The sequence below is a fragment of the Vitis riparia genome, chromosome 10, assembly GCF_004353265.1.
Source record: "Vitis riparia cultivar Riparia Gloire de Montpellier isolate 1030 chromosome 10, EGFV_Vit.rip_1.0, whole genome shotgun sequence".
Taxonomy (NCBI): Eukaryota; Viridiplantae; Streptophyta; class Magnoliopsida; order Vitales; family Vitaceae; genus Vitis; species Vitis riparia.
This window is the reverse complement of record NC_048440.1, coordinates 15,351,476-15,375,631: the sequence shown is the minus strand read 5'-3', so window position 1 is coordinate 15,375,631 and position 24,156 is coordinate 15,351,476. Positions and strand designations below refer to the sequence as shown.

General features: G+C 36.7%; 2 protein-coding genes across 3 annotated transcripts in view; both read left to right on the top strand.

Annotated features, from left to right (window-relative positions):
* Positions 1-15,680, top strand: part of LOC117924059 (alpha,alpha-trehalose-phosphate synthase [UDP-forming] 1-like) — a 36,970-nt gene extending 21,290 nt beyond the window's left edge. The window contains exons 11-18 of one of the 2 annotated variants that reach the window (XM_034842610.1): positions 3,303-3,490; positions 4,402-4,519; positions 13,077-13,253; positions 13,339-13,461; positions 13,552-13,639; positions 13,735-13,865; positions 13,968-14,066; positions 15,012-15,680. In XM_034842610.1, coding sequence (XP_034698501.1) covers positions 3,303-3,490; positions 4,402-4,519; positions 13,077-13,253; positions 13,339-13,461; positions 13,552-13,639; positions 13,735-13,865; positions 13,968-14,066; positions 15,012-15,404 — 1,317 coding nt within the window. In that variant the 3' untranslated portion in view covers positions 15,405-15,680. The remainder of the gene's footprint in view (positions 1-3,302; positions 3,491-4,401; positions 4,520-13,076; positions 13,254-13,338; positions 13,462-13,551; positions 13,640-13,734; positions 13,866-13,967; positions 14,067-15,011) is intronic. The other variant, XM_034842611.1, reaches the window with a different exon arrangement.
* Positions 15,681-18,686: 3,006 nt separating this feature from the next.
* Positions 18,687-23,747, top strand: LOC117923277 (subtilisin-like protease SBT5.6). The gene is made up of 9 exons (XM_034841502.1): positions 18,687-18,786; positions 18,883-19,075; positions 19,157-19,348; positions 19,520-19,631; positions 21,272-21,830; positions 21,924-22,024; positions 22,128-22,488; positions 22,590-22,803; positions 22,969-23,747. The coding sequence occupies exons 1-9, from the start codon at positions 18,721-18,723 to the stop codon at positions 23,505-23,507; spliced, it is 2,337 nt and encodes a 778-aa protein (XP_034697393.1). The 5' UTR covers positions 18,687-18,720; the 3' UTR covers positions 23,508-23,747.
* The last annotated feature ends 409 nt before the right edge of the window (positions 23,748-24,156 follow it).

Here is a 24,156-nt window from a genome sequence, read left to right as displayed (position 1 = left end):
CTTTAGGGATTTTCACAAATAGGGCAAATTCGTAAAAAGCCTCAATGCAATGTTTTTGGTTTTGGTGCCAACAAAAGGAGGCTTGAAGACCTTAAAGATTTTAGGCTTCTAAGTTTAGTGGGTAGCCTTCATAAGTTGTTAGCCAAGGTGTTGGCTAAGAGGCTTTAAAAGGTGGTGAGCAAAGTGGTCTTCAAACTTTAAAATGCCTTTGTGGAGGATAAGTAAATTCTTGATGTTGTGTTTATAGATAATGAAGCAATTGACTTGATGTTGAAAAGTAATAATTCCAGGGTGCTATGTAAGCTTGCTATTGAGAAGGTGCATGCCCATGTTAATTGGGACCTTTTGCTTGCAGTCTTAAACAAAATGGGATTTGGGCAAAGGTGGATAAGTTGGATTAGTTGGTGTATTTCTTCACCAAAATTCTCAGTTGTTGTGAATAGCACCCTTTTTGGGTTTTTTCAGAGCTCTAGGGGTTTAAGGTAGGGGGACCCACTTTCACTGTACTTGTTTGTGCTAGCCATGAAGGCCCTCGGTTGCCTTCTTAGGAAGGCTAGGGAGGGTGGTTTTTTGTTTGGTTTCAAGGTGAATGGTAAAACTAGAGAGGGTAAGGATGTTTCTCATATGTTATTTTTCGATGATACTTTGATGTTTTGTGAGGCCTCTTTTGCCTAAATGACCTACTTAAGTTGGCTACTTATGTGGTTTGTGGCCATTTCCGATTTGAAAATTAACCTAATCAAAAGTGAGCTTATTTAAGTTGGAAGGGTGGAGAACTTGGAGGAGTTGGCCTTTAAGTTAGGCTACAAATTAGGCATGCTCCCAATCACTTATCTGGGGCTTCCTTTACGTGTCCCTCATAATTCTTTGGTAGCTTGGGATGGGGTGGAAGAAAGGTTCCATAAAAGATTGGCAATGTGGAAAAGACATTATATTTCCAAAGGGGGGAAACTAACATTGATCAAAAGTATGCTATCTTGCTTGCCAAACTACTTTATGTCTTTGTTCTAGATGCTGAGGATAGTGAGTTTAATGTTAGAACAAATTTAAAGGGATTTTTTTTAGGGAGATAGGACCTTAGTGAAGTGAACTATTGTTTGTTTAAATAAGAGGAAAGGAGGCATAGGAGTTAAGCGCCTTTCTTCACTCAATAAGGCCTCCTATGCAAGTGGAACTGGTGTTTTTCAATGGATAAGGAGGTTTTCTGGAGGCAAATTATTAGTGATAAATATGGGAAGTTGAAGGGAAGTGGTATTCTAAGGAAGCAAGTGATGGGTATGGTGTTGTGTTGTGAAAGGTCATAAGAAAATTGTGGGAGGTAGTTAATTGTAGATATCCTTCTGTGGACAATGGGAGAATGGTAAAGTTTTGAAAGGATATGTGATGTGATGATGAGCCTTTAAATGTTTTTTTTTTCCATCCTTATTTGCCTAACCTAGTTCAAAGGAGGTTTGGGTGGTGGATTTATGGTCTCATTCTAATGAAATAGGTGTTTGGACTCTTAGCGTCTTTAGGCTTCTAAATGATTGAGAGATTGAGATTGTGGAGTGCTTTTTGAGAAGGCTACAAGATAAGGTGGTAGTTGATGGAGGAAAAGATCAGGTGTGTTGGTTGGAGACAAAGAGTGGAACTTTTTCTGTTACATCCCTTTAGTCTAGCCTTAAGGTGGGGAGATCGGTGTTGTTCCCGGTAGGTATTGTGTGGAATGCATGGGTTCCACCTAAGGTGAGTGTTTTTTCTTGGGAAGCAACTTAGGGAAAAACACTGGTTCTTGATCAGCTACAATGGAGGGGTTGGTTGTTAGCCTCAAATGTTTTTTGTGTTACACTCATGAGGAGTCAATTGATCACATCCTATTGCATTGTAGCAAGGTGAGGGTGTTATGATAGTTTTTGTTCTCTCTTTTCAGTGTTTCTTTAGTGGTTCCCTCCTCATTCAGAGAGACTCTATTAGGTTGATAAAACTCTATTAGGTTGGCATGACTCTTTTGTCAGAAAGAAGCAGAAAAAAGTGAAGGGAGCAGCTCATTTATACCTATTTTTTGGACAATATGGAAGGAGAGAAACAAAAGATTGTTTTAAAATGATGAGCTTTCTGATTAAAGACTGAAAATCTTGTTTCTGTGTAACTTGTTTTCCTAGACAAATGTTTATAGGAGAATGTTCGATGTCCTTATTTGATTTCATTGATTGGTTGAGTTTTGTTTGTGGGAGGGAGTAGTTTTTTGTTTTCCCTTTCCTTTTTTAACGCCTTTTTATGGTCGTTGTATACATTGTATGTATTTTGGTGTGCCTCTTTTTGGTGCTTTTCAATACTATTTTTATTTATCTATAAAAAAATGGTTTTAAGTAACATTGGGTAGAACTCTCAAACATGGTTCCTACATTCCTAACGTGATTTATCCATATTTTGGAGAGGCAAGGAGATGTATGCTTTTCCTCAAACACAATTCAGGAAGCAGATTTTTACTCGATTAAGAATTTTGAAAATGTCAAATTCTTATCTTTGGTAAAAGCATTTTATAAAATCGTTCCCAAACATAAAAATTAATCACACAATAGCATTAACTACTTTTGCTTTTACTGCTAAATATAGAAGCCAAACACCACCCAAAACAGGTTGTGTCCAAAACAGGAGCTCATGATACAATAACTTAGAATACTCCATTTTTTTCGCCATTTTTCTCCAATCTTTCTATCTTCAAGGGAGAAGCTCTCTCCTATATCTTCCTTTCTTTGAGGTTGATTACTCTTTCATGTATCTTTGCTTATCAATGTTTCCATGGTTTTATAATTTCATGGTTGCCTTTTGTCTACAATGGAACTGCACATTTGATCATTTGATCGCCAATTGGCTCTTTGATTTGCATTATTTGCCTGATACAGTTGTACGTGATTTTGGGCTTTTCTTATTACTACTTAGGTATTGACAGACATTTCTTTGCAATAAATATATGCACTCTCTTTTATATCAGCCAATTATCTTCAGGATTTAATCTAGAAAAAAAATTTAGGAACATTTTTATAGCGTCCCTTGATATAGAAAATGTAGTTGAAAATAATTTGTTATCCACTGTAAGAGATGGATCTTGCAACTTTGCTGGTTTAGATTCTAGTATTGATCATTACATTGTCCCATGAATTTATGTTAGATGCAGGTGTTATTTCTAGCACTAAAAGAGAAGAAAAATTATTTGGAGACAGATTTTAAATATCTGGTCAGATAGCAGTCTGCAATTTATGCTTAACAGTAATCATTATTATGTTGTAGTGTTATGTTTAAAATTTCAATTTTCTTTTCAGTTTGCAGGTGCTGCACAGTCTCTTGGTGCTGGTGCTATCTTGGTAAACCCATGGAATATCACAGAAGTTGCTGCTTCAATTGGTTATGCCTTGAATATGCCGGCTGACGAAAGAGAAAAAAGACACTGGCATAATTTCATGCATGTGACTACTCACACATCTCAAGAATGGGCATTGACCTTTGTAAGGTGCGGTTCATATTATGGTGTTGTAACATGTTTTTGTTATATAAAACTATTCACCTCATCACAATTATGAATTCTGAGCCAAGTTCATGTATTTTCTTGTGCAAGTTCATATTGGTGGAAATTACTCCATATGTTCTTTTTCATTTATTTTCCCAATACATTGTTTATTTGATAATGACATGGCACCCAGTATTCACCTCCTTCAAACTATCACTGAAGATATGGTGAAATGGCCTTGTAAATTAAAACTATATATCTATTTTATGGCTACAACAGATTTCTGTAGCCTAAAATTATATGTTTAGCTATCTTCTGCTTGATAAAAGAAAAAAAAAAAAAAGTTTATTTGGGTGTTGTCATTAACAAATTTTTGGTTCCCTATGGTTGGTTTCTTAGACAGGGATACATAATGACAGAAATGATCCCCCTTATTTTCTCACATTATTTTAGTGGGAGACAAAATAAAGATCAACTGGTGATAGTAACCTTACGCTAGAAAAGAATTAGTGAAAGTTGACTCATCTCACAGGTGGAATGGTTGGGAAAAAATTTCTTAACAAGGAAAATTATTTAAGCATTATTTTTTTGTTTGCAATTGGCCCCTAGGATTTATTCACCTGGGAAATGGTTCAATTGTCTATCGCTAGGGCTGAACAATTCAATTAGTTGGATATATGGATACCTAAATGATTTCATTGATGTAATATCACTTTACGAACCATGTCAGGAATAGGTTTCAAACAGTAGACATGAAAATGTGATTCACATGTCTGAGCAGGCCTCAGTTTACTGTCTTACTTCATAGAGTAAATTTCTCCATGTGTTCCAATTCTTGTCAATTAGAATTTGGACACTTTTTAAAACCGTTTTTTCATATCTACATTCTAAGTCTGTAGTGTTCTTCCTTTCAGTGAACTCAATGATACCATTTTTGAAGCTCAGCTGAGGACAAGACAAGTTCCACCTTTACTTCCAACAAAAGATGCAATTGAACGATATCTGCAATCCAATAATCGATTGCTTATACTGGTATGCTTCTTTTTTATTATTAAAACTAAAAAATTCAGCTCTTGCTGTTATTCACAAAATATTTCATGGCATAAGTTTTCTAGTCCATACTCTTACTTCATAATTCTCTCTTGATCATTGAAGAATAACTTTATTTTTCAATTTTTGAAGTACATGAAAGATGTGTCCACAAATCTACATTGAACATATAATTTATTTTTCAACAAGCTTGTGTTCTTTTGATGCTTGCTAGTGTTAATCCAATTATGCCAAGTTGATGGTTCAAGTCACAACTTTTTTTTTTTTTCTTCTCTATCTTATAATTGACATTGTTTTAGGGAGAAGTGCCAACAGTTAAAACCATCTAACTGAACAAAATGCGCAGGGATTTTTTTTTTCCTTTTCTCCAAAGCTTAAATTGAAAGATGGTTCGTGTACAGATGGACACTTGAAGCTTGTTTGCAGGCTGTAAAAAGACAGACGCAAGTGACCTTGCTGCTGCATGAACACATCATATTTTTCAGTCCTTTTAAGGAGATTCTTTGCTTTTAGTAAAGGTATTTGAACCCTCTCTTGGTGATAGGTAATCCGTTAAAATTATGGTGGTTAGCAGAAAAACAAGGTCAGTATGAGTTCTCTAGAACTACTTAACCTATTAATCTCTCCATTACCAAACTGAATCACGAGGTAGGGAAAAATCCCTCAAAATATAATGGCTTGTCAATTTGAAGTCAATAATAGAATGTAATTGTGACTACATGAAGAAAATGCAGTTCAAGAATAATATCTCTTGTGAGTTAACTGTCCACAACCATTAGCTTGTTGATAGTTGGCGAGTATGATGGTCCTAAAAAAAATCTTGCACGTAGTTTGTGGGAGGCAAGGAAAGAAAAATGTTGAAGCATGGATGAATCTATATTAAATTTGATTCGGACATTAAGATTTTAACTCTCATGTCCTTTCTCTGAAAAATCTTCATTCAGTGACCAGATGACAGTTCCAAATTGATTTCCCATCGTGTGATATTACCATTATCAGTTTGATATATGCCAAGATTATTGCTTAATGCATAACGGGAATTTGTCAATACTGATGCCCATTGATTCCATATTTTAGCATGTTATAGTGTTATATGTTGGAGAGTCTACATGATTGACATGTAGGGTTTCTTAATATTACTGTTAGATTCTTTCTTTTTTCTTTTTTTTTTCTTTTTTCATTTTATGGAGTCCCTTTAAAAATGAAGATTTTTAGTCTTCATTCTAAACGGATGCCAATCACACAATAATGAGTCCATGTTGTCTAATTTGACTTGCATGCTCTATAATTTTATTTTATTTTTATACGAGAATGTATTAAAAATGCAAAAAAGCGCACAAAAGTACACTGGGTGTATACAATGAGCAAGAAAAGCAAAACAAAAAACTATTCCCTACCTCAACAAGAGCTCATCCAATCTTCACAATCAATTAAGGACAAAGATCTCCCATTAATGTACACCCAAATCCATATTAGCAAGATTTTTAAGGAAAGAACTTTTAAGACTTTGGTTTGGCATCTCCTCATCTTTAAACACTTGTCGATTTCTTTCCTTCCATATAGTCCAAAAAATACATAGAGGGACTGCTCTCCAACCCTTCCTACACTTTTTTTTTTCCCACAAAGGACTTTTGCCACCCTGAAAGGGAGTGGCAAAAGTAACCCAAGGGATGCCAAATAAAGAGAACACCAACAACCATAAGATCCTTGCCTTAGCACAATGAAGAAGAATATAGTCGTAATACTCAAAATATAAAATTAGTGCTCCCAAAACTTGGGAGACAAGAATAAATGCTGAATTTTAGGTGTATTTTTGTGTAAAATGAGGATGTGGAAACCTGTTATATAAAGAGTATATACCTTGTGATAAACTTTAGAAACCTTTAATTAACAAAATATAATTTGTTTCATGTAAAGAAAACTTGTACAATATTACTTTGCACATACAAAAACCCCATAGTTCACTTATGGGTAGCCCATACTACAAGTGTACAAAAAAAAAAACATAAGTTACATCATTTCTTCAAAATGATTTAATCTTCTTATGATATAAAGGCAAAAGCCTCAAAAGACTCTCAACATGAGCAAGACCACATCCACTCAACAACACATGCAAAACTCAAGCATTAACCCCAATGAGTGTCTTCCAACCTGCATCTAAAAGTGGAAGGGATAGGGTGAGTTTACAGCTCAGTAGGAAAGTTTATGATCATCCTATATATAACCTTAAAAAAATCCTCGAATTAAACATATAACATGCATGATAAACATTTTATAATCATTAACAAATATGTAATAGTGTCAAGTATGCATGCCTGTTGTTGATGGTTTCATCTCTACTTTGCCTCATCCATTCTCTTATATATGATAAGTTGCTAATTCCCATCAATGTACAATCAGTGCTCCAAAAAATGCTCGACCATAAATAAAGCCTATTTTAGGAATACTTAAGGACAAGTCATATCCCGTGTCTTTTGAGACTCATACCCAAGGGTAGGACCAATCTCATGTCTTTTGGGAATACAACCCCAACCCCTTGTTTTTAAGGACTAAAACCTAGGGACAAGACCAACCCCATACACCCACATTGGATTGTTTTCCTCAAGGGCTTTAGGGATTTTCACCTAAGGACCCATGGTCCTATATACACAATATATTTGAATATAATATTGCAATTTCTCATAGATACTTTTCGTTGTCAATCTGTCCTTTGGATGTTATCTGCCATTATTCCATACCATTCTTGTAATGTAACCATACCATGAACCATATCCACAATACTGAAGTCGTGATTCCTCATTTCCAATGCATATCCAAACATCATGACAACATTTTAAAACAATAATGCAAATACACTATGAACACCCTGACATATTAAAACACTTCATAAAATTATATTAAAAATAAGGATTTTTAATAAACGCTTCAGGAAAAGAAAACAAAGATACACAATAGAATAATATAAAATTCTCTACCTGACACTGACTTTTCATTTGCAATTCTTCTATGTAGAGGACTCTTACTAAAATAAAACAATATAATTTAGGTTTCCTAAACATAAAAATTACACAGTTAAGGTTTATGACATTTTTCCCTTTTTTCTAATTTTAGTAATTTAATGTTGATAACTTTAATTTCCACATTCTCTAATCTACATGCCTACAAATTTTTAAGTCAAATTTAAGGTGAATAAACAATCTTTCTTATGCATGCTTATATTCCCCAATTGCTCTAATTATTCTTATTTCTCTTGAACTCAATCCATTAGCATGCTCTAAGTGTATAGATAAGCCTAACTAATCACATGATTCATCAATCTATTTTTCAATTAAAGCAAACTAAATAAATAAGCATGTTGATTCTTCCTTTAAACTAATTAACTTTAATTTATAATTAAGACATGATTATAACTAATTAAGCTTAGTTTTTAAACAAACTTCACCATTAATTTGCTTCAAAAGATTATTTGGAATCCAAATCTACCAAAATCACTAACCTTGTCTTCTTCCTCACCTTGATTTTTTCACTTTCTCCTTCTAACTTCTCTCTCTATACCTACCAAATTTCTGCAGAGAATAAGTTGAAAATGAAAGTTAATAGCCCTTATATAGACTCTTAAAGCAAGCATGAGGTGGCAAGCTCTAAGGCCACCATTAACCAACATTCTCCAAATTGTACTTTAGTCCTCTTACTTGTGATGTTTTATGTTTTTACACCTACCAATCAGTCCCTCAAGTCTTCTTGATTAAAATTAATCCCCATGAAGCTAATACACATGCTTAAGACATTAATTGATCATAATTAACCTTGATCAAAGTTTAATTTATAATTAAACATGATTAGCATTAAACTAGTTTTAGTCTCTAACTAAACATGTTTAAGGTTAAACACTAAGATAATTAAGGTTTTTATTATTATTGTAATTAAATTACTACTAGGTATCACACGCCTCCTCTTTGCATAGAGTGCACCTATTTACTAACAATCAACCTCTTCTTTGCAGCTAGTCCAAAGTCAACACCTTCGCCTAACAAGCTTCCTAAGCAAAAAAAACTCACTTTAGGGGGAACCCAAGAGTTCTAAATAATCCTTAAATGAAAATAGGTGACACCATTTGCTTTCAACGAGTAAAGGGCTCTGACAAAAAACCTTCTTTTGCTATTGCCTTTCCAAACCACTCTATACTTCTGCACCTTTTACATCGATTAACCTTGCAATTGAAGTATGAACCTCTCCACAGTATCCAACTTCCAATGATTTAGATTCCTAACAAAATAGAAGTTCCAAACCCCCTTCTCCCTCCATTTCCTCCCATAAATCTACTACCCATGTCTGTTTAGCCTTAGATAAGGCAAACAAATTAGGGAACATCTCATTTAAAGGATCCTTATTACACTAACTATCTTTTCAAACCTTCACTCTCTTCTTATCCCCAATAGCATAGCAAACTCTTGAGTTGAAGAAATCCCATTCCTTGCTCATAGCTTTCCATAAGCCGACCCTATAAGGGTCTGTCACCTCACAAGAGCTTCATCCCCCTTCTTCTACCCTATATTTCCCCTTAATGACCTTCTTCCTAAGTGCTTCTCTTTCACTTAAATAACGCCAACGCCATTTGCAAAGAAAAGCTTTATTCATCAAAAAGTGATAACAAACACCTAATCCATCTTTCTTATTTGCCCTATAAATGGACAACCACTTCACTAAGTGGGGTTTGTTCTCTAAAGCTCCTCCTCCCCAAAGAAAGTCCCTTTAAATTTTCTCTTGTCTCAGTCTCACTAGTCTTGGGATAGTGAACCATGACATGAAATAAATTGGTAAGCTAGAAAAAGTACTATGAATTAGGGTAACCCACCCCTTTTTAGAAATGTATTGTTTATTCTACAAAGGGAGCTTTTTGTGTAACTGCTTTTCAATGTCGTCCCAAACCGCTTTTAACTTGTAAGAGGCCCTTAAAGGAAGACCTAGGTAAGATAACGGTAGTTTCCCAACCTTGCAACCGATCTCCGAGGCCAACCTCATTAGATTATCCACTAAACTTATTGGAATCATTTCACTCTTCTCCAAATTTATCTTTAACCTCGAAATAGCTTCAAACCATATGAGAAGCCAACATAAATTGTTGACTTGATCTAGAGACGCCCCATAAAACACAATAGTGTCATCAACAAAGAGCATATGAAATATTTCCTCCTTTCAGCCCCTCTTCCCCCCACCTTAAAACCCAACAAGAAACTTCCTTCCTGAGCTCTCACCAACATGTTATTAAAAGCCTCCATTGCAATCACAACCCGCTTGAGCTTCGGAAAAAATCTATGGGAGTACCCTTTACCAAAACAGAAAAGCTTGCCGTAGAAATACACCACTTAGTCCACTCTAGCCATTTCTACCTAAAATCCATTTTACCTATAACCGGTAACAAGAAATCCCAATTGACATGGTCATAAGCCTTTTTAATATGAAGTTTACATAACAAACCGCAATCCTTGTCTTTCAACATAGAATCAACTGCCTCATTTGCTATGAGCACCGCATAAAGAATTTGTCTTCCCTTCCACAAATGCATTTTGATACTTAGAGACTACTTTTCCCACCACTTTCTTAAGCCTAATAGCCAACACTTTTGCTAATAGCTTATACAAGCCACCAACCAAATTAATAGATCTAAAATCCTTAAGATCTTTTGCCCTTTTTTTCTTAGGAATGAGCACTAGAAAAGAAGTATAGAAACTTTTCATGAACCTACCATGCTCATGAAACTCACTAAAGAAGCATAACACATTTGATTTCACAAAACCCCAACTAAACTACCAAAAGGCCATAGGAAAGCTATCTGGACTAGGAGCTTTGTTGCCGTTTAACTCCAACAATGCACTAAACACCTCTTCCTCCAAAAAAGGCTCCTCCAACTTTCTAGCCTCATGATCATGCAACACCTCAAAAGACATAGCATCAATCCCAAGCCTCCGATCCCCTTCTTCAAAAGGAGTCTTAAAAGCATGTGTCACCCCCTCTTTTATCTCTCTCTCTTCTGTAAGCCACACCAAATCTTCCTTGATCTTAGCTAGATGATTTCTTCTCCTGTGAGCATTGGCCATCTTATGAAAAAACATGGTATTTTTATCCCCCTCCTTCAGCCATAATTCCCTTGATTTTTGCCTCCAAGAGTCTTCTTCCATCAAGGCCCATTTATGAAAAACTTCTCTGGCAGTCTTCTTAGCCTCTTCCTCAGCAAGAAACAGAGGGCCTTCCCTCTCCTTGGTATCCCAAAAAACCCAACTACTTGAAAGCCTTCTCTTAAGAAAACATTTCCAAACACCTTTTTATTCTACCTTTCAAAGAAGCCAAGACAAAATTGGTAGAACCAGTAAAAATTGGACTCATCCACCAACCCTTTAACAGGTTAGAAAACCTTTCCTCCCTCAGCCACGTATTTTCAAATCTAAAAGAAGTGGGCCCTCTTCTTATTCCATACTACCATCCACCCACTTCCAGTAGAATTGACGAGCGATCAGATATAGGATGAGGTAAAATAGATTTCACCACCCCTCTAAAGTGACTTTCCCATCCCTCCGACACTAGGAAACAATCTAATCTGGAGGAGGATAGGTTGTTCTACCCACCACTGCATGTAAAAGGCCCCCCTACCATAGGAAGATCCCTCAGTTCTAACTCATTAATGATTCCAAAGAATCTCCTCATTGGTGCAGTCATTCTGGAGCCCCTACTATGCCCTGCAACGAACCTAACAACATTGAAATCTCCTCCTACGCACCACGGCTCCTTCCACAACCCTTTATTGGCCTCCAAATCTTCCCGATGGCCCTCCATATCATTACCCTAAGAAGGATCATAAACCCCTGTGAAAACCCAAACAAAATCATCTTCTTGGTTTTTAAACTTGCATGAAACTGAGAAGGGAGGGGGTGTTGATAGGTGAGTTGCTTCAAACATTGAAAGATGTTAGGATTACTCGGAAGGAGGACTCAGTTGTTTGGAAGGGAGGGGGAAGCGGGCAGTTCAGAGTGAAGGATGCATACAGCTGGTTGGATAGGGCTAGGGCTGTCAATTTTCCGAAGAATAAGATTTGGGTGGGAAGAGTTCCAACTAAAATCATGTTTTTTGCGTGGGAAGCTACTTGGGGAAAGATCTTGACTCTTGATAGGATCCAAAGAAGAGGGTGGCAGCTCCCGAATAGGTGTTTTTTGTGTGCTTGTGAAGAGGAAAGTGTGGACCATTTACTTATTCATTGTACAGTGGCTAGAGTTTTGTGGGACTTGGTGTTGGGCTTAGTTGGGGTCAAGTGGGTGTTCCCTTATACTGTAAAGGAGGTTCTATATAGTTGGGGGGGTTCTTTTGTGGGGAAAAAAAAGAAAAAATTCTGGAATTCCATTCCATTATTCATATTTTGGATGGTTTGGAAGTAAAGGAATAGATTAGCCTTTAGGGGGGGGTCTTAGTCATTCAGAGGTTCAAATTTTCTTTTGTTTGTAATATTTGGGGTTGGGCTAAATTGTACATGGAAGAGGAGCCGCATTCCCTTTTAGATTTCCTGGAGTGGTTTGCCTCCAGATGAGGGATGGTTTGTTTTTTGGTCTTTTTGCCTGTTTTGGCTGGTGCTACTTGGTATACGTCCTGTATACGTTGAGGTTTTTTGCCTCTTTAATGAATTGTGTTTGCCTATCAAAAAAAAAACTTGCATGAAACTGAGAAACCACCCAACTCTAGCTCTAAGAACTCTACCACTCTATTGTCCCAGAACACCAAAACCCCTCAAGCTGTACCCAAAGCATTCACGTAACCCCACTCTAGGAACCTGCTCACACCTAAACTCCTGACAATCTCCATCATCATCGACTGAATTTTGGTTTCTTGAAGACAACCACACCCCCTTGCTACATCCTTATCACTGACTTGATTATTTTTCTTTTATCTGTATCATTAACCCCTCTTAACATTCCAAGACAGAATTTTTAGTATCATTGTCCAACCGGAATGATCTCCCACCCAGCCTTGTCTCTACCTCCCCTCCTCAAGGCTCCTCCACCGCAGTTTATAGAACTCTCCAACCTTTTGAGCTCCCTGTCAAACTTTGAAGAGGAAATCATTCTCTTCCCCTTTCTAACCTCTCTACTTTGCATGCTCAGTAATTTTCTTGTTGGAATGTACTTAATCACCGCTCAATGTCTGTTCATCTCCATTTTACATACTCTTGTCAGTTCAGGAGAAGTGTTTGTGGTGTCCTGTTAAAATTTCACCAAATGATGCTTTTTAATCTTCATTGTAAAAAGCTGTCGTTCACAATTTTTAAATTAATCCGTGTTACCTGGTTTCAGTTACATGGTCAGTGGCTTTCTTGTTTTCATATACTGTTTTTCTCTGCTCAATGCCTATTCATTTTCATTTATATAAATTCTGGAGAAGTCTGTTTGAAATGATAGGGTGGAAGAGTTTAAGCAACAGTTTTATCTTTAATTACATAAATTTTAGATTCCTTCTTTATTTATCATCTGAAAATCAGTATGCTTCTGAATTCCAGGGCTTCAATTCTACATTAACCGAACCAGTAGACATCCCAGGTAGAAGAGGTGGGCAAATTAAAGAAATGGAGCTTAAATTGCACCCAGATTTGAAAGAACCCTTGAAGAAGCTTTGTGATGATCCGAAGACAACAGTTATTATTCTCAGTGGAAGCGACAGGGGGGTCCTGGACGATGTATATAACTTCTAACTTCTCCTAACCTCCATTTTTTCCTCTCCTGGGAATATTACACTTTTAGACTACTAACTGCCTTTTACAGAATTTCAGTGAATACAACATGTGGTTGGCAGCTGAAAATGGGATGTTTTTACGTCTTACCACAGGAGAATGGATGACGACAATGCCAGATAATCTGAATATGGATTGGGTTGACAGTGTAAAGGTGCATATATTACTCACTGAAGCAAACATTAGCAACTTCCAGATGTAGTTATCCATGCTCTTAACTTCGAATGCCTGTTCATAATTTCAGCATGTTTTTGAGTATTTTACTGAAAGAACACCTCGATCTCATTTTGAGCTTCGTGAGACTTCACTTGTGTGGAATTACAAGTATGCAGGTAATTATATATTTTCAAACATATATGAGATTATAATTGTTTGTGTTTATTTCATCCATTTTGTGTTGTAATGGTTTCATGTGGTTATATTGTAGACATTGAATTTGGGAGGCTTCAAGCAAGAGATATGTTGCAGCATCTGTGGACAGGCCCAATCTCTAATGCGTCTGTTGATGTTGTGCAAGGTGGCCGATCTGTTGAAGTCCGAGCAGTGGGTGTTACAAAGGTGCATGCATTTTGGTTATTCTGCTAGCATTATTTACCTATTGTGTGATGTATCTGAAGCTCTGTTTATCTTTCTTATTTTAACGCCTCCATGTTCAAACAGGGTGCAGCTATTGATCGTATTTTAGGAGAAATAGTTCATAACAGGGGCATGAAGGCACCTATTGATTATGTCCTGTGCATTGGGCACTTTTTGGGGAAGGTGATTTTTCCTTCACTTGATACAACATTTTAAGCAGGTTTTCTTCCATGAGAAATATTCTTAAATGTGTGAACTTTGATTAATAGATTCTATAATTGTACATTCGTCCAACATGCATAATCCATGCTGATACATCATTACTGTTTGAGATTCACTTTACTTAGTATTGGTTTGACTCTCACCCAGAACAGTTTTGATAATCCATGGAGATTACATCTTTGCCAATTTCAAGAACACATGAGAAGTTTGTCTTGTAACTTGTGCCAAACCTTGGTCTTTCTTGATGTTAGAGAGAAGTTTAAGTTTACAGTAGTTCTTGCAGTTCCTCCCAAAGTCTAGTAATTCATTCCCGTGGCTACCTAGCCGAAGATGAAATACAGCCAAAAAAATATAAATTCCACTTGTTTCTTTTGCATTAAGTCATGCCCACATTTATCTATTACACTAAATAGAAGCAGAATATGTTATACATGCATCCTAGAGTTCTAGGTGTTGGTTGAAAGTTCTTTGCAGAATGGAGTGATATAAAAGATTTCCAATTGTAGTAGTAGCTATTGATTTCATACTTAGTGATATATTATGACTGTGCATTGCGATCTTGCATTTTCAAAAATAGTTGCACATGTTTCTTTTCGTGATGTCACACTTTTCCCCACTTGACATTCTTGATTTTCTTTTTATAACTCATGCCTTTACTTTCTGTTAGAGATCTGTTGTTAGCTAATTTTCTAGTTTCTGGCACTGCATGACAAATCCCAAATTGTGATTGATCCATTGTGTATTAAATTCACTCTGTATCCTCTCTTCAGACCACTCTTTAATGTGCATTGCAAATGGGCATGTTTATTACTAGATTAAGAACATATAGAATTTGGAAACTTTTGCTTATTTTATTGCTTGATTTGTACACAATGGAAAAAAATGCATTTGGATTTATTGCTTCAGGATGAAGACATCTATACATTTTTTGAGCCAGAACTTCCTTCTGAACCGGCAGCTGCAGCAAGAACCAAGGTAGTTGAACCTGTCAAAACATCTGCAACTAAGGTTTCAACCAGTAAAAGTGGGTCCAAGCCATCTCGCTGTAAGAAACAACAGGCCTCATCAAGCTTAGAGAAAACATGCAATTATGGGAGTGGAAGCGGGAGTGGTTGGCGGCCTACAATGCGTCAAAAAACGTCACTGCATGAGGGTTCATCAGTTCTTGATCTCAAGGGTGACAATTACTTCTCCTGTGCTGTTGGACGGAAGCGATCAAAAGCCAGATATCTCCTTGGCTCATTAGATGATGTTGTTACGTTAATAAAGGATTTGGCAGAATTTTCAAGACCATGTTGAGCTTATCTTGTTGCTTTCTGTCTGAAGGTAGAAGCCTTGCACATCTTGAATTCTCTGTTACCAGTCTCATTTTTCCAGCCATTTGGCATCCTTCCCTTATAATATGATACCTATTTCTCCAAGCTAGATGGTTTACCAGTCTATAGAAATTGAGCTACCGTATGAAAGGGTATCAGTTGTAGCAAGAACATATTTCCTGATCATATAAATTACAGATGGTGTTTTTTGTCAAACAATTGAGTAGAAATAAAGTGATGGGCTTCTAAAGTTTTCTAATCTTACCAGTATATTTTTGAAATTTCCCTGTCCCAGGCTTTTGCTTTACTATGTTAGTCATAGGAATGATGATCATTATGACTTCGAAACAAAAGGGTGTTTTTCATTTAGAATTTTGGCCATTCAACTGTGATGGTCATAATTTCCAAACACAGTTACACAGCTCAGGATGAACATTCTTCAATAAAATCCGCATCTGATGTGACTTTATGCACAAAAGGAAAATTACATGCAGAATTCACTGACTTTGATTGGATTTGGTGTCCTTCCCTGCCCTCTAAAGAAAGTCCCTTGGCAACTCTCATTTCTATCCCTTTCTAGGTGAAATAGGCTGGCACCCACCTTCCATCCCATGCCACCTTTGACAGATTTGAGTTGAATATTTATCTGGGTTCTGAGATCGATCAGATGTAGAGTATGGCTATAAAAAGGTAGCTAGGGAAGGGGGCTTTAAACCCAAAGCCCTAGTGGAGGAGCCAAGCCTCTTGACGATTTTGAAGTTGATGTGTATGACTCTCATGCATATGAAGACATTCTCTCCTTTTCCCCAATCTAAAAAGATTTTGCCGAGTAAGACAAAGAGATGAATCTGAGTTAGAGGTCAGCTGCCTCAAAAGCTATATTGGAAAAGGTGAGTTGCAGAGTTTGAAATCTGAGTAAGAAGGCATGCCAAACCGAACAAGTGGTACACAAGTAAACCAGTGAGCAGGAAGTTGAAGCTGGGATGGGATGGATGGCCATTCTCTCGGACCACTCTCCACCGCACTAAATAAAGAAGAATATGACACTTCTATATGCATTTTCCCAGCAGTCTAGGGATTTTTCAGCATTTGAAAATGAAGCCAACATATTCATTTTTGAGAAGTGGAAACTCACTAATAGTTTCTAAATCTAACTGGATAATTTTATTTAAAGAGCTTATGATTAAGAAAAACGTTTAAAATGAAAGTAAAAAAAAAATGTTGATTCTTATAAAAACTCAATTTTTATACCGAGATGGTTTTTTATACATAAATGTGTCCCAATTAAGGTCTAAATAGCGAAGGATTTTCATCATTTTTTTTGTCCAACACTTCAAAAAGAGAAAAAAAATTTAAAAAACCATTGTACCCATATCATGACATGACATGATATGGTTGAAAAAAAACGATATTTGTTAGGAAAAAAAAATTAAAGTACTTCATAAAACAAAAGGGAGAGGAATGGATAGTAGGAAAAGAAAAAGGAGGTTATGACAAATAAGGTTTTAGTAGTTTTTCCCTTTAGACCACAAATTCCTCAATGAATCTTCCCTTCATTCATTCCCACCTTCCAATCGGTGGTCCTTTCAAGCTCTTTATTATTTTTACTTCATGATTTTATACAAATCTCCTTTTTAAAAGTTGGGGATCCACTACTTTTCTTGTGTAACATGTACACCCTTCAATAAAAATAGTCTAAATTTCTAACAAAAAAAACACAACTATTAATGTTGATATTTTTTAAAATGTCATTTATACGTTGTCAAATGATATAATTAATTCTTACTTAAAATTTTGTCCTAAAAATTTAAGTCATAATTAATTCAAGTATACTTTTCTTTTGGCACACTAATTGTTCAATTGTTTATATAAATTAACAAGAATCAACAATTATATTATTGCTTAATTATATTATTTAAAACCATTCAATAGAAACATTTGAATTAAGAACATTTTAAGGAATTGAAAAAGTAGTTTATTTTTAAAATAAAAATGAGAAAAAAAATTATTGCAAAAAAAATTCTTCCACTATGCAACATATTTTTGTACATTAAACATCTTTAAAATTGAAAATATAATACAATTTTATATATATATATATATATTTATAAAATAATAAAAATATAAATATAATGCTTTAAAATTTTGTAGCATTTTTAGAATCTGTTTAATAATAATTCTAAAAAATATTTTTAATATTTTTAATACTTAAAATTTTTCATCATTCAAATATTAGAAATATTAGAAATTTTTTTTATAATTATTTCTAAGCACTCTTATTCAAAAAAAAATTTAACAATAAAAATAAAAATGAAGTAAAAGCGCGTTTGGTACGTGTGTGTGTGTATATATATAAAATAAAAAATCTGTTTCGAATAAAAGAACCGTTATAGAAAAGCCAAGCCTTTTTTCGTTTTCGTGCTGGCTTTAGAAACTAAAAGTGAGAAAGATATATTCCAGTGTTGGCATCTATTATATCACCAACCACAGAGTGCCACGTCACTGTGGCCGTTTAATATTGACCCTATTTTTCTTGAAAATGAATTTTTTTTACTTTATATTTTCATTTCCAATTATATTTTTCATTTCTTATTTTGTCTTTTTATTTGACATGAAATATGGCTCAATCATTATTGTAATGATGGAATCCGCATCATTATTATTATTTTTATAATTTATTAAATATATTATTTTAAATTTTAATATTAATAAAATATAAGGAATGTACCAATCAACCGACAAATCGCTAGGAATATCAAAGGTGACAAATATAGAGAGGCAGTCGAAAATTCCTCTTCTGAGGGATCTGGATGCTGGTTTCCATTAAGGAGTAATTCTCTATTATCATCTGCCCATTGTAATTCTTCCATTACCCAACTTCAACTCTCAAGCCGCAAAGCACAATGAGAACAGCATATTGGGATTGGTCCCATTTGGGGGTGTAATTGAATATTAATTGTGTGAATGAAAATTGAAAAATCAATCAATTCCAATCAATTTGGGATAATGGTTTTTTTTTTTCAAAAGAAAAAATCTCTTGGACATGAAACTTAATTTATATCCAACTTATCATCTAATTAGATCAATCCATCCTCGATAAGTTTGGTTTAGTTCGATTTATTTAATTAAGCAAAAACCAATCATGTTTGTTTTGTTTTGTTTTGTTTTTTTTCCTCAAGAAAGAACCGAACCTTTTTGAACCCCTCAAAAATAACATCATAGGATAACTGTTTTAAACCAATGCCCAGTGAACCTATAAATAGCCAATATCAACCCATCAAGATTGTGCAGCATCAACAATGAGGTTTTGTGTTTTCTTTCTGCTTTTCCTGCTTCCTCTCCTGGCCTCATGTGCAGAAAGAAAGGTTTTCTTGATTTTCCTCTGATGAAACCACGTTATTTTTTGGGTTGTTCTGTGAAATATTTTCATTGCTCATCTCACAAGTGCTGTGACAACACAGGTCTATATAGTATATTTTGGAGAACACAGTGGACAGAAAGCAGTTCATGAGATAGAGGATTATCACCACTCGTATCTTCTCTCTGTGAAAGCATCCGAGGAAGAAGCTAGAGATTCTCTCCTCTACAGTTACAAGCACAGCATCAATGGCTTTGCAGCAGTTCTCAGCCCCCATGAAGCCACAAAGCTTTCGGGTAAAACAAAGCGTTCAAATGGGTCAGCATTTATATTTTCTCTCATGGCAAACAAGTCTAATAGTTTTTCTTTTCCAACAGAGATGGATGAAGTGGTATCAGTATTCCCCAGCCAGCGGAAAAAGCACACCCTCCACACTACAAGGTCATGGGAATTTGTAGGCTTGGAGAGGGGACTGGGAAGAGAACAGTTGAAGAAGCAAAAGAAGACGAGAAATTTATTGGAAAAAGCCAGATATGGCGATCAAATCATAGTTGGGATGGTGGATAATGGTAATTCCAATACGAACGATTTAATTTTCGTGTGATTCCCCTCTTATTTTCTTTCCTATTTTATGGAAAACTCATGTGCTTTTGCCTCTATCATAAGGCTGCAACCTGTAATGATTGATTAGTTGAAGGCAGTGTATACTGATTGCATGTGATGAGTGCGGTGTTGATTAGGTGTATGGCCGGAGTCAAAGAGCTTTAGTGATGAAGGAATGGGACCTATCCCAAAATCATGGAAGGGAATCTGCCAAACTGGAGTTGCTTTCAACTCCTCCCATTGTAACAGGTGAGCGTTCAATCCCTCTCCTGCTTTTATGGCATTAATCCTTTTTACCATTATTCCATGGCTGTTTCCTAGTCTTCGTCAGGAAGAATTAATTTTAAGCAATACCCGTGATATTGTTTCTTCTCCATATGGTCCACTCATGTTTAACAGCTACGGGTGCTAGGAATTATAGGCCTTTTGGGTCTTTTGATCAATGTATACATCACCCTTTTTTTCAACCATAAACCTAATTGATCTCTGGTAGGCCACATAGATTCTTATTTTCCTCCAAATCTTAGCCACAACACTATTCCTACATAGCATTGGAATGATTCTCTCTTTGCAAAATGGGATGTTCTTAGGCCTCATGATTGGTCGAGAAATCTCAGAACCAATAGGAATCTTGCCCGTTAGAAACTGAAGATAGTGTTAGGACAGGCACGGTGACACAGTTCAGTCTCCTTTCCAGGAAGAGGATGAGAGTGGCCCCATTCGAGGTTTGGACCACAAGCCCTGATGCTGCAACCCACCGAGAAACCACTAGCTGCCTCTCCAAGAAGGCATAGAGTGGAATCTGTGTGCTTCGCATTCATGGAACATGTATCAGAGATGGATCATTCTTCTTTATTTTCAACTGTATCCTACATCATCACTTGATCCCAGTCTGCTTATTCTGGGTATACTGTTATGGGGACCCCTCAGTAGCTTTAAAAAATAAAGGTGTTTCAGATTTCTACTATACTTGTCTAGTCTAAACCATGATCGAGTGTTGCATCTGGTGACTGTCATGTGATTTTAAACGGTCAAACGTTCACACTTTACAATTAACAAAAGTTTGACAAGAAATTAGTTTGCAAGAAGGGATCCGTAGCATACTTTTGAAAAGGATTTTGATTTGCAGTTTCTAGTCTTTTTCAGTTAAACAAAGAGAAGTTGATTAGAACAGTTGCCCTGGAAAAGGCTAGCATTCTTTTAGTTCGGTGGTATTTGTATTTTTTTCCTATGGAGAGAGCTGAAAATGGTTTCAAAACTGATACCAAGAGGGGCTTATGTAGCTTAACAAGTAGCAGAAAAGTTAAAGCAAACTTCAGATTCATTATGCCTAGTATAAAAAGTCCGATGGTTTAGGAATAAAAACAAGCTGGCATGGTTGTAATTGGATTTTACACACTTCTAGAACTGAACCAGACCATGACAACCAAGGTGTTTTCACCGAAAGCATCTAATGGGCCTCCTTCCCTGTGCTACGTACACACTGTCCTTTTGCAGATGTCGGATGTTATTTAGACAAACTGTTCCCGATTCTGATGTTGGATTTTTTAGTGTTACTGTAAAGAGTGTGTTTTAATTGGTGATCCCAATCCGTCCATTTTGTCCATTTTGATCGAAAAGTGAACGGTCTGAGCTGTTGGTCGTTGTTTTTTAGCTCCTTCCATTGCCATCTTGTGAGTTTTATAAATCCAATGCCAAGAAATGCACATGAGATAGTCCTCTGGGCTTGTTTTCAGTGCACACACCTTGCTCGTCCGTGACAAGGGCCCACATGTGACCCACAATTTGATGTGTCCCTCCTTTCTACTACTGAGGTCATATGGGGATGGAGCAGATGATCCTTTTAAAAATTAAGCTTTGACGTGTCCTACGTATTGGCAATTTTGCAGGAAGCTGATTGGAGCTCGATACTATCTGAAGGGTTATGAGTCCGACAATGGCCCTCTTAACACCACAACAGATTATAAATCACCACGTGACAAGGATGGCCACGGAACCCACACGGCATCTACGGTTGCAGGGCGAAGGGTTCACAATGTTTCAGCACTTGGGTATGCCCCCGGCACAGCCTCAGGAGGAGCCCCGCTGGCTCGTCTCGCCATTTACAAAGTCTGCTGGCCGATCCCAGGCCAAACAAAGGTGAAAGGGAACACATGCTATGAAGAAGACATGTTAGCAGCCATAGATGATGCCATTGCTGATGGAGTTCATGTACTCAGCATCTCTATCGGGACTTCTACACCTTTCACTTATGCCAAAGATGGTATAGCAATTGGAGCACTTCATGCCACCAAGAACAACATTGTAGTGGCATGTAGCGCTGGGAATTCAGGCCCTGGCCCCTCAACTTTGTCCAACCCTGCACCATGGATCATCACAGTTGGCGCTAGTAGCGTAGACCGAGCATTTGTCACTCCTCTTGTTCTTGGAAATGGCATGAAACTCATGGTAATTATACCTTTGAGAAACCAAGGGAATGTTCTATCAATATTTTGACAATTCTTGTTTTTATGCGCACTTTCTGCTCTGATCCCTTTTCAGGGACAATCCGTAACCCCATACAAGCTGAAGAAAAAGATGTACCCCCTGGTATTCGCAGCAGATGTCGTCGTCCCTGGAGTGCCCAAGAACAATACTGCAGCGTAATCTCTATTTCCAGTTAAAATAAGAATTATTAAAATCATGATTAGTTAAGTGGGTTTTTTTTTCTTTTTTTTAATGTTTATCAATTTTTGTATGTTACAGAAATTGCAACTTTGGTTCCCTTGATCCAAAGAAGGTGAAAGGAAAGCTAGTTTTGTGCTTGAGGGGCGGTATTGCATTGAGAATTGAAAAGGGCATTGAAGTGAAAAGAGCCGGGGGTGTTGGTTTTATTCTAGGAAACACGCCGGAAAATGGATTTGATCTCCCAGCAGACCCTCACCTTCTTCCTGCAACTGCAGTGAGTTCCGAGGATGTGACTAAAATTCGTAACTATATTAAATCAACAAAGAAACCAATGGCAACCATCATTCCAGGACGGACGGTGTTACATGCTAAACCAGCACCATTCATGGCTTCTTTCACCAGTAGAGGTCCGAATACAATCGATCCTAATATTCTCAAGGTAATTCCTGTCACCATTTTTTTTTCTCTTTTTGAGCAATCAGTCCTTGTCTGTCAAACCTTTTAAGACTTCTAACTTCTGGCATACCGCATACTCAACAGCCCGACATCACAGGTCCAGGACTAAATATATTGGCAGCATGGAGCGAAGGATCATCCCCTACAAGGTCAGAATTGGATCCCCGAGTGGTGAAGTATAATATTTTCTCTGGAACATCTATGTCTTGCCCTCATGTGGCTGCTGCAGTTGCTCTTCTCAAAGCCATTCACCCTAATTGGAGCAGTGCTGCTATAAGATCTGCTCTCATGACCACAGGTATAGTTAAACAACATTCATAGTAGTTGGGTTTGAAAGTAAGGCCTTTATTCTAAGTTTGTCTAGTCTGGGCTGTGTCCATAATTTTTTTACCTACCCTATTCTGACCTATGGTTTCCATGGAGTATGTTTGTTTTCTAATACGATACATTTCTCACATTACAGCCGGACTTGTAAACAACATTGGCAAGCCAATAACTGATTCATCTGGCAATCCAGCAAACCCTTTCCAATACGGTTCAGGCCACTTCCGACCAACAAAGGCTGCAGATCCCGGTCTAGTATACGACACTACATACACTGACTATCTTCTCTACCTCTGCAATATTGGAGTTAAAAGTCCCGACTCCTCATTCAAGTGTCCAAAAGTGTCACCCTCATCCAACAATCTCAACTATCCATCCCTCCAGATCTCCAAACTCAAACGCAAAGTGACCATCACAAGGACCGTCACTAATGTTGGCAGCGCTAGAAGTATATACTTCTCTAGCGTTAAGTCACCAGTGGGATTTTCAGTTAGGGTTGAGCCAAGTATCCTGTACTTTAATCATGTTGGGCAGAAGAAAAGCTTCTGCATAACAGTAGAAGCCAGAAACCCAAAGGCAAGCAAAAAGAATGATGCAGAGGAGTATGCTTTTGGTTGGTATACATGGAATGATGGAATCCATAATGTAAGAAGCCCTATGGCAGTGTCTTTGGCTTAGTTTTGTCTATCACTTCCAAATTGGAGTATATATATGTAAGGGATTAGAGTTTTCTCAGAATGATTGAAGATTTGAAGGGATTGCAAGGGCAGGAACATGGAAAGAAGATACTGTTCCTGGATCTTTGGTTAATCCTGTTCCAGGTTTTCTAAGATTTGAAATAATATTGCTAGTTGAACCTTGATACCTCAAAAGCAATGTGTCTTTGAACATAAATAGAATGAGAATTCTGCTCATCAATTCTTCTTCTTCAAACCTGGTTTGCCTGCAAGTTTAGAATCTCAAGTGTGTGCAATTTTGTATTATAGTTAAACAGACAAAAAGCAGTATGAACCTTCTAAAACTTTCCAGAGTGTAATGGTACAAATTGATTCAAAATTGGGGCCAACCAATATTTACAAAAGATCACTGGAACCACAGTGACCAACATAACTGCCATTGCTCCCCCCCCACTCTAATTTTATTATATACTGAAATCTTAATGCAACCAAAGAAACAAACTGGCCTCAGACTACAGTAAATCCATTTCACTTCCAAAGCACATTCATCCAATGTTGCAAGACAAAGTCTAAATGAAATTTGAAGATACCAGTGCCTCATGTTTTATAATTACCAAACTATCTGTTCTTTGTGACTACAATTTACAACA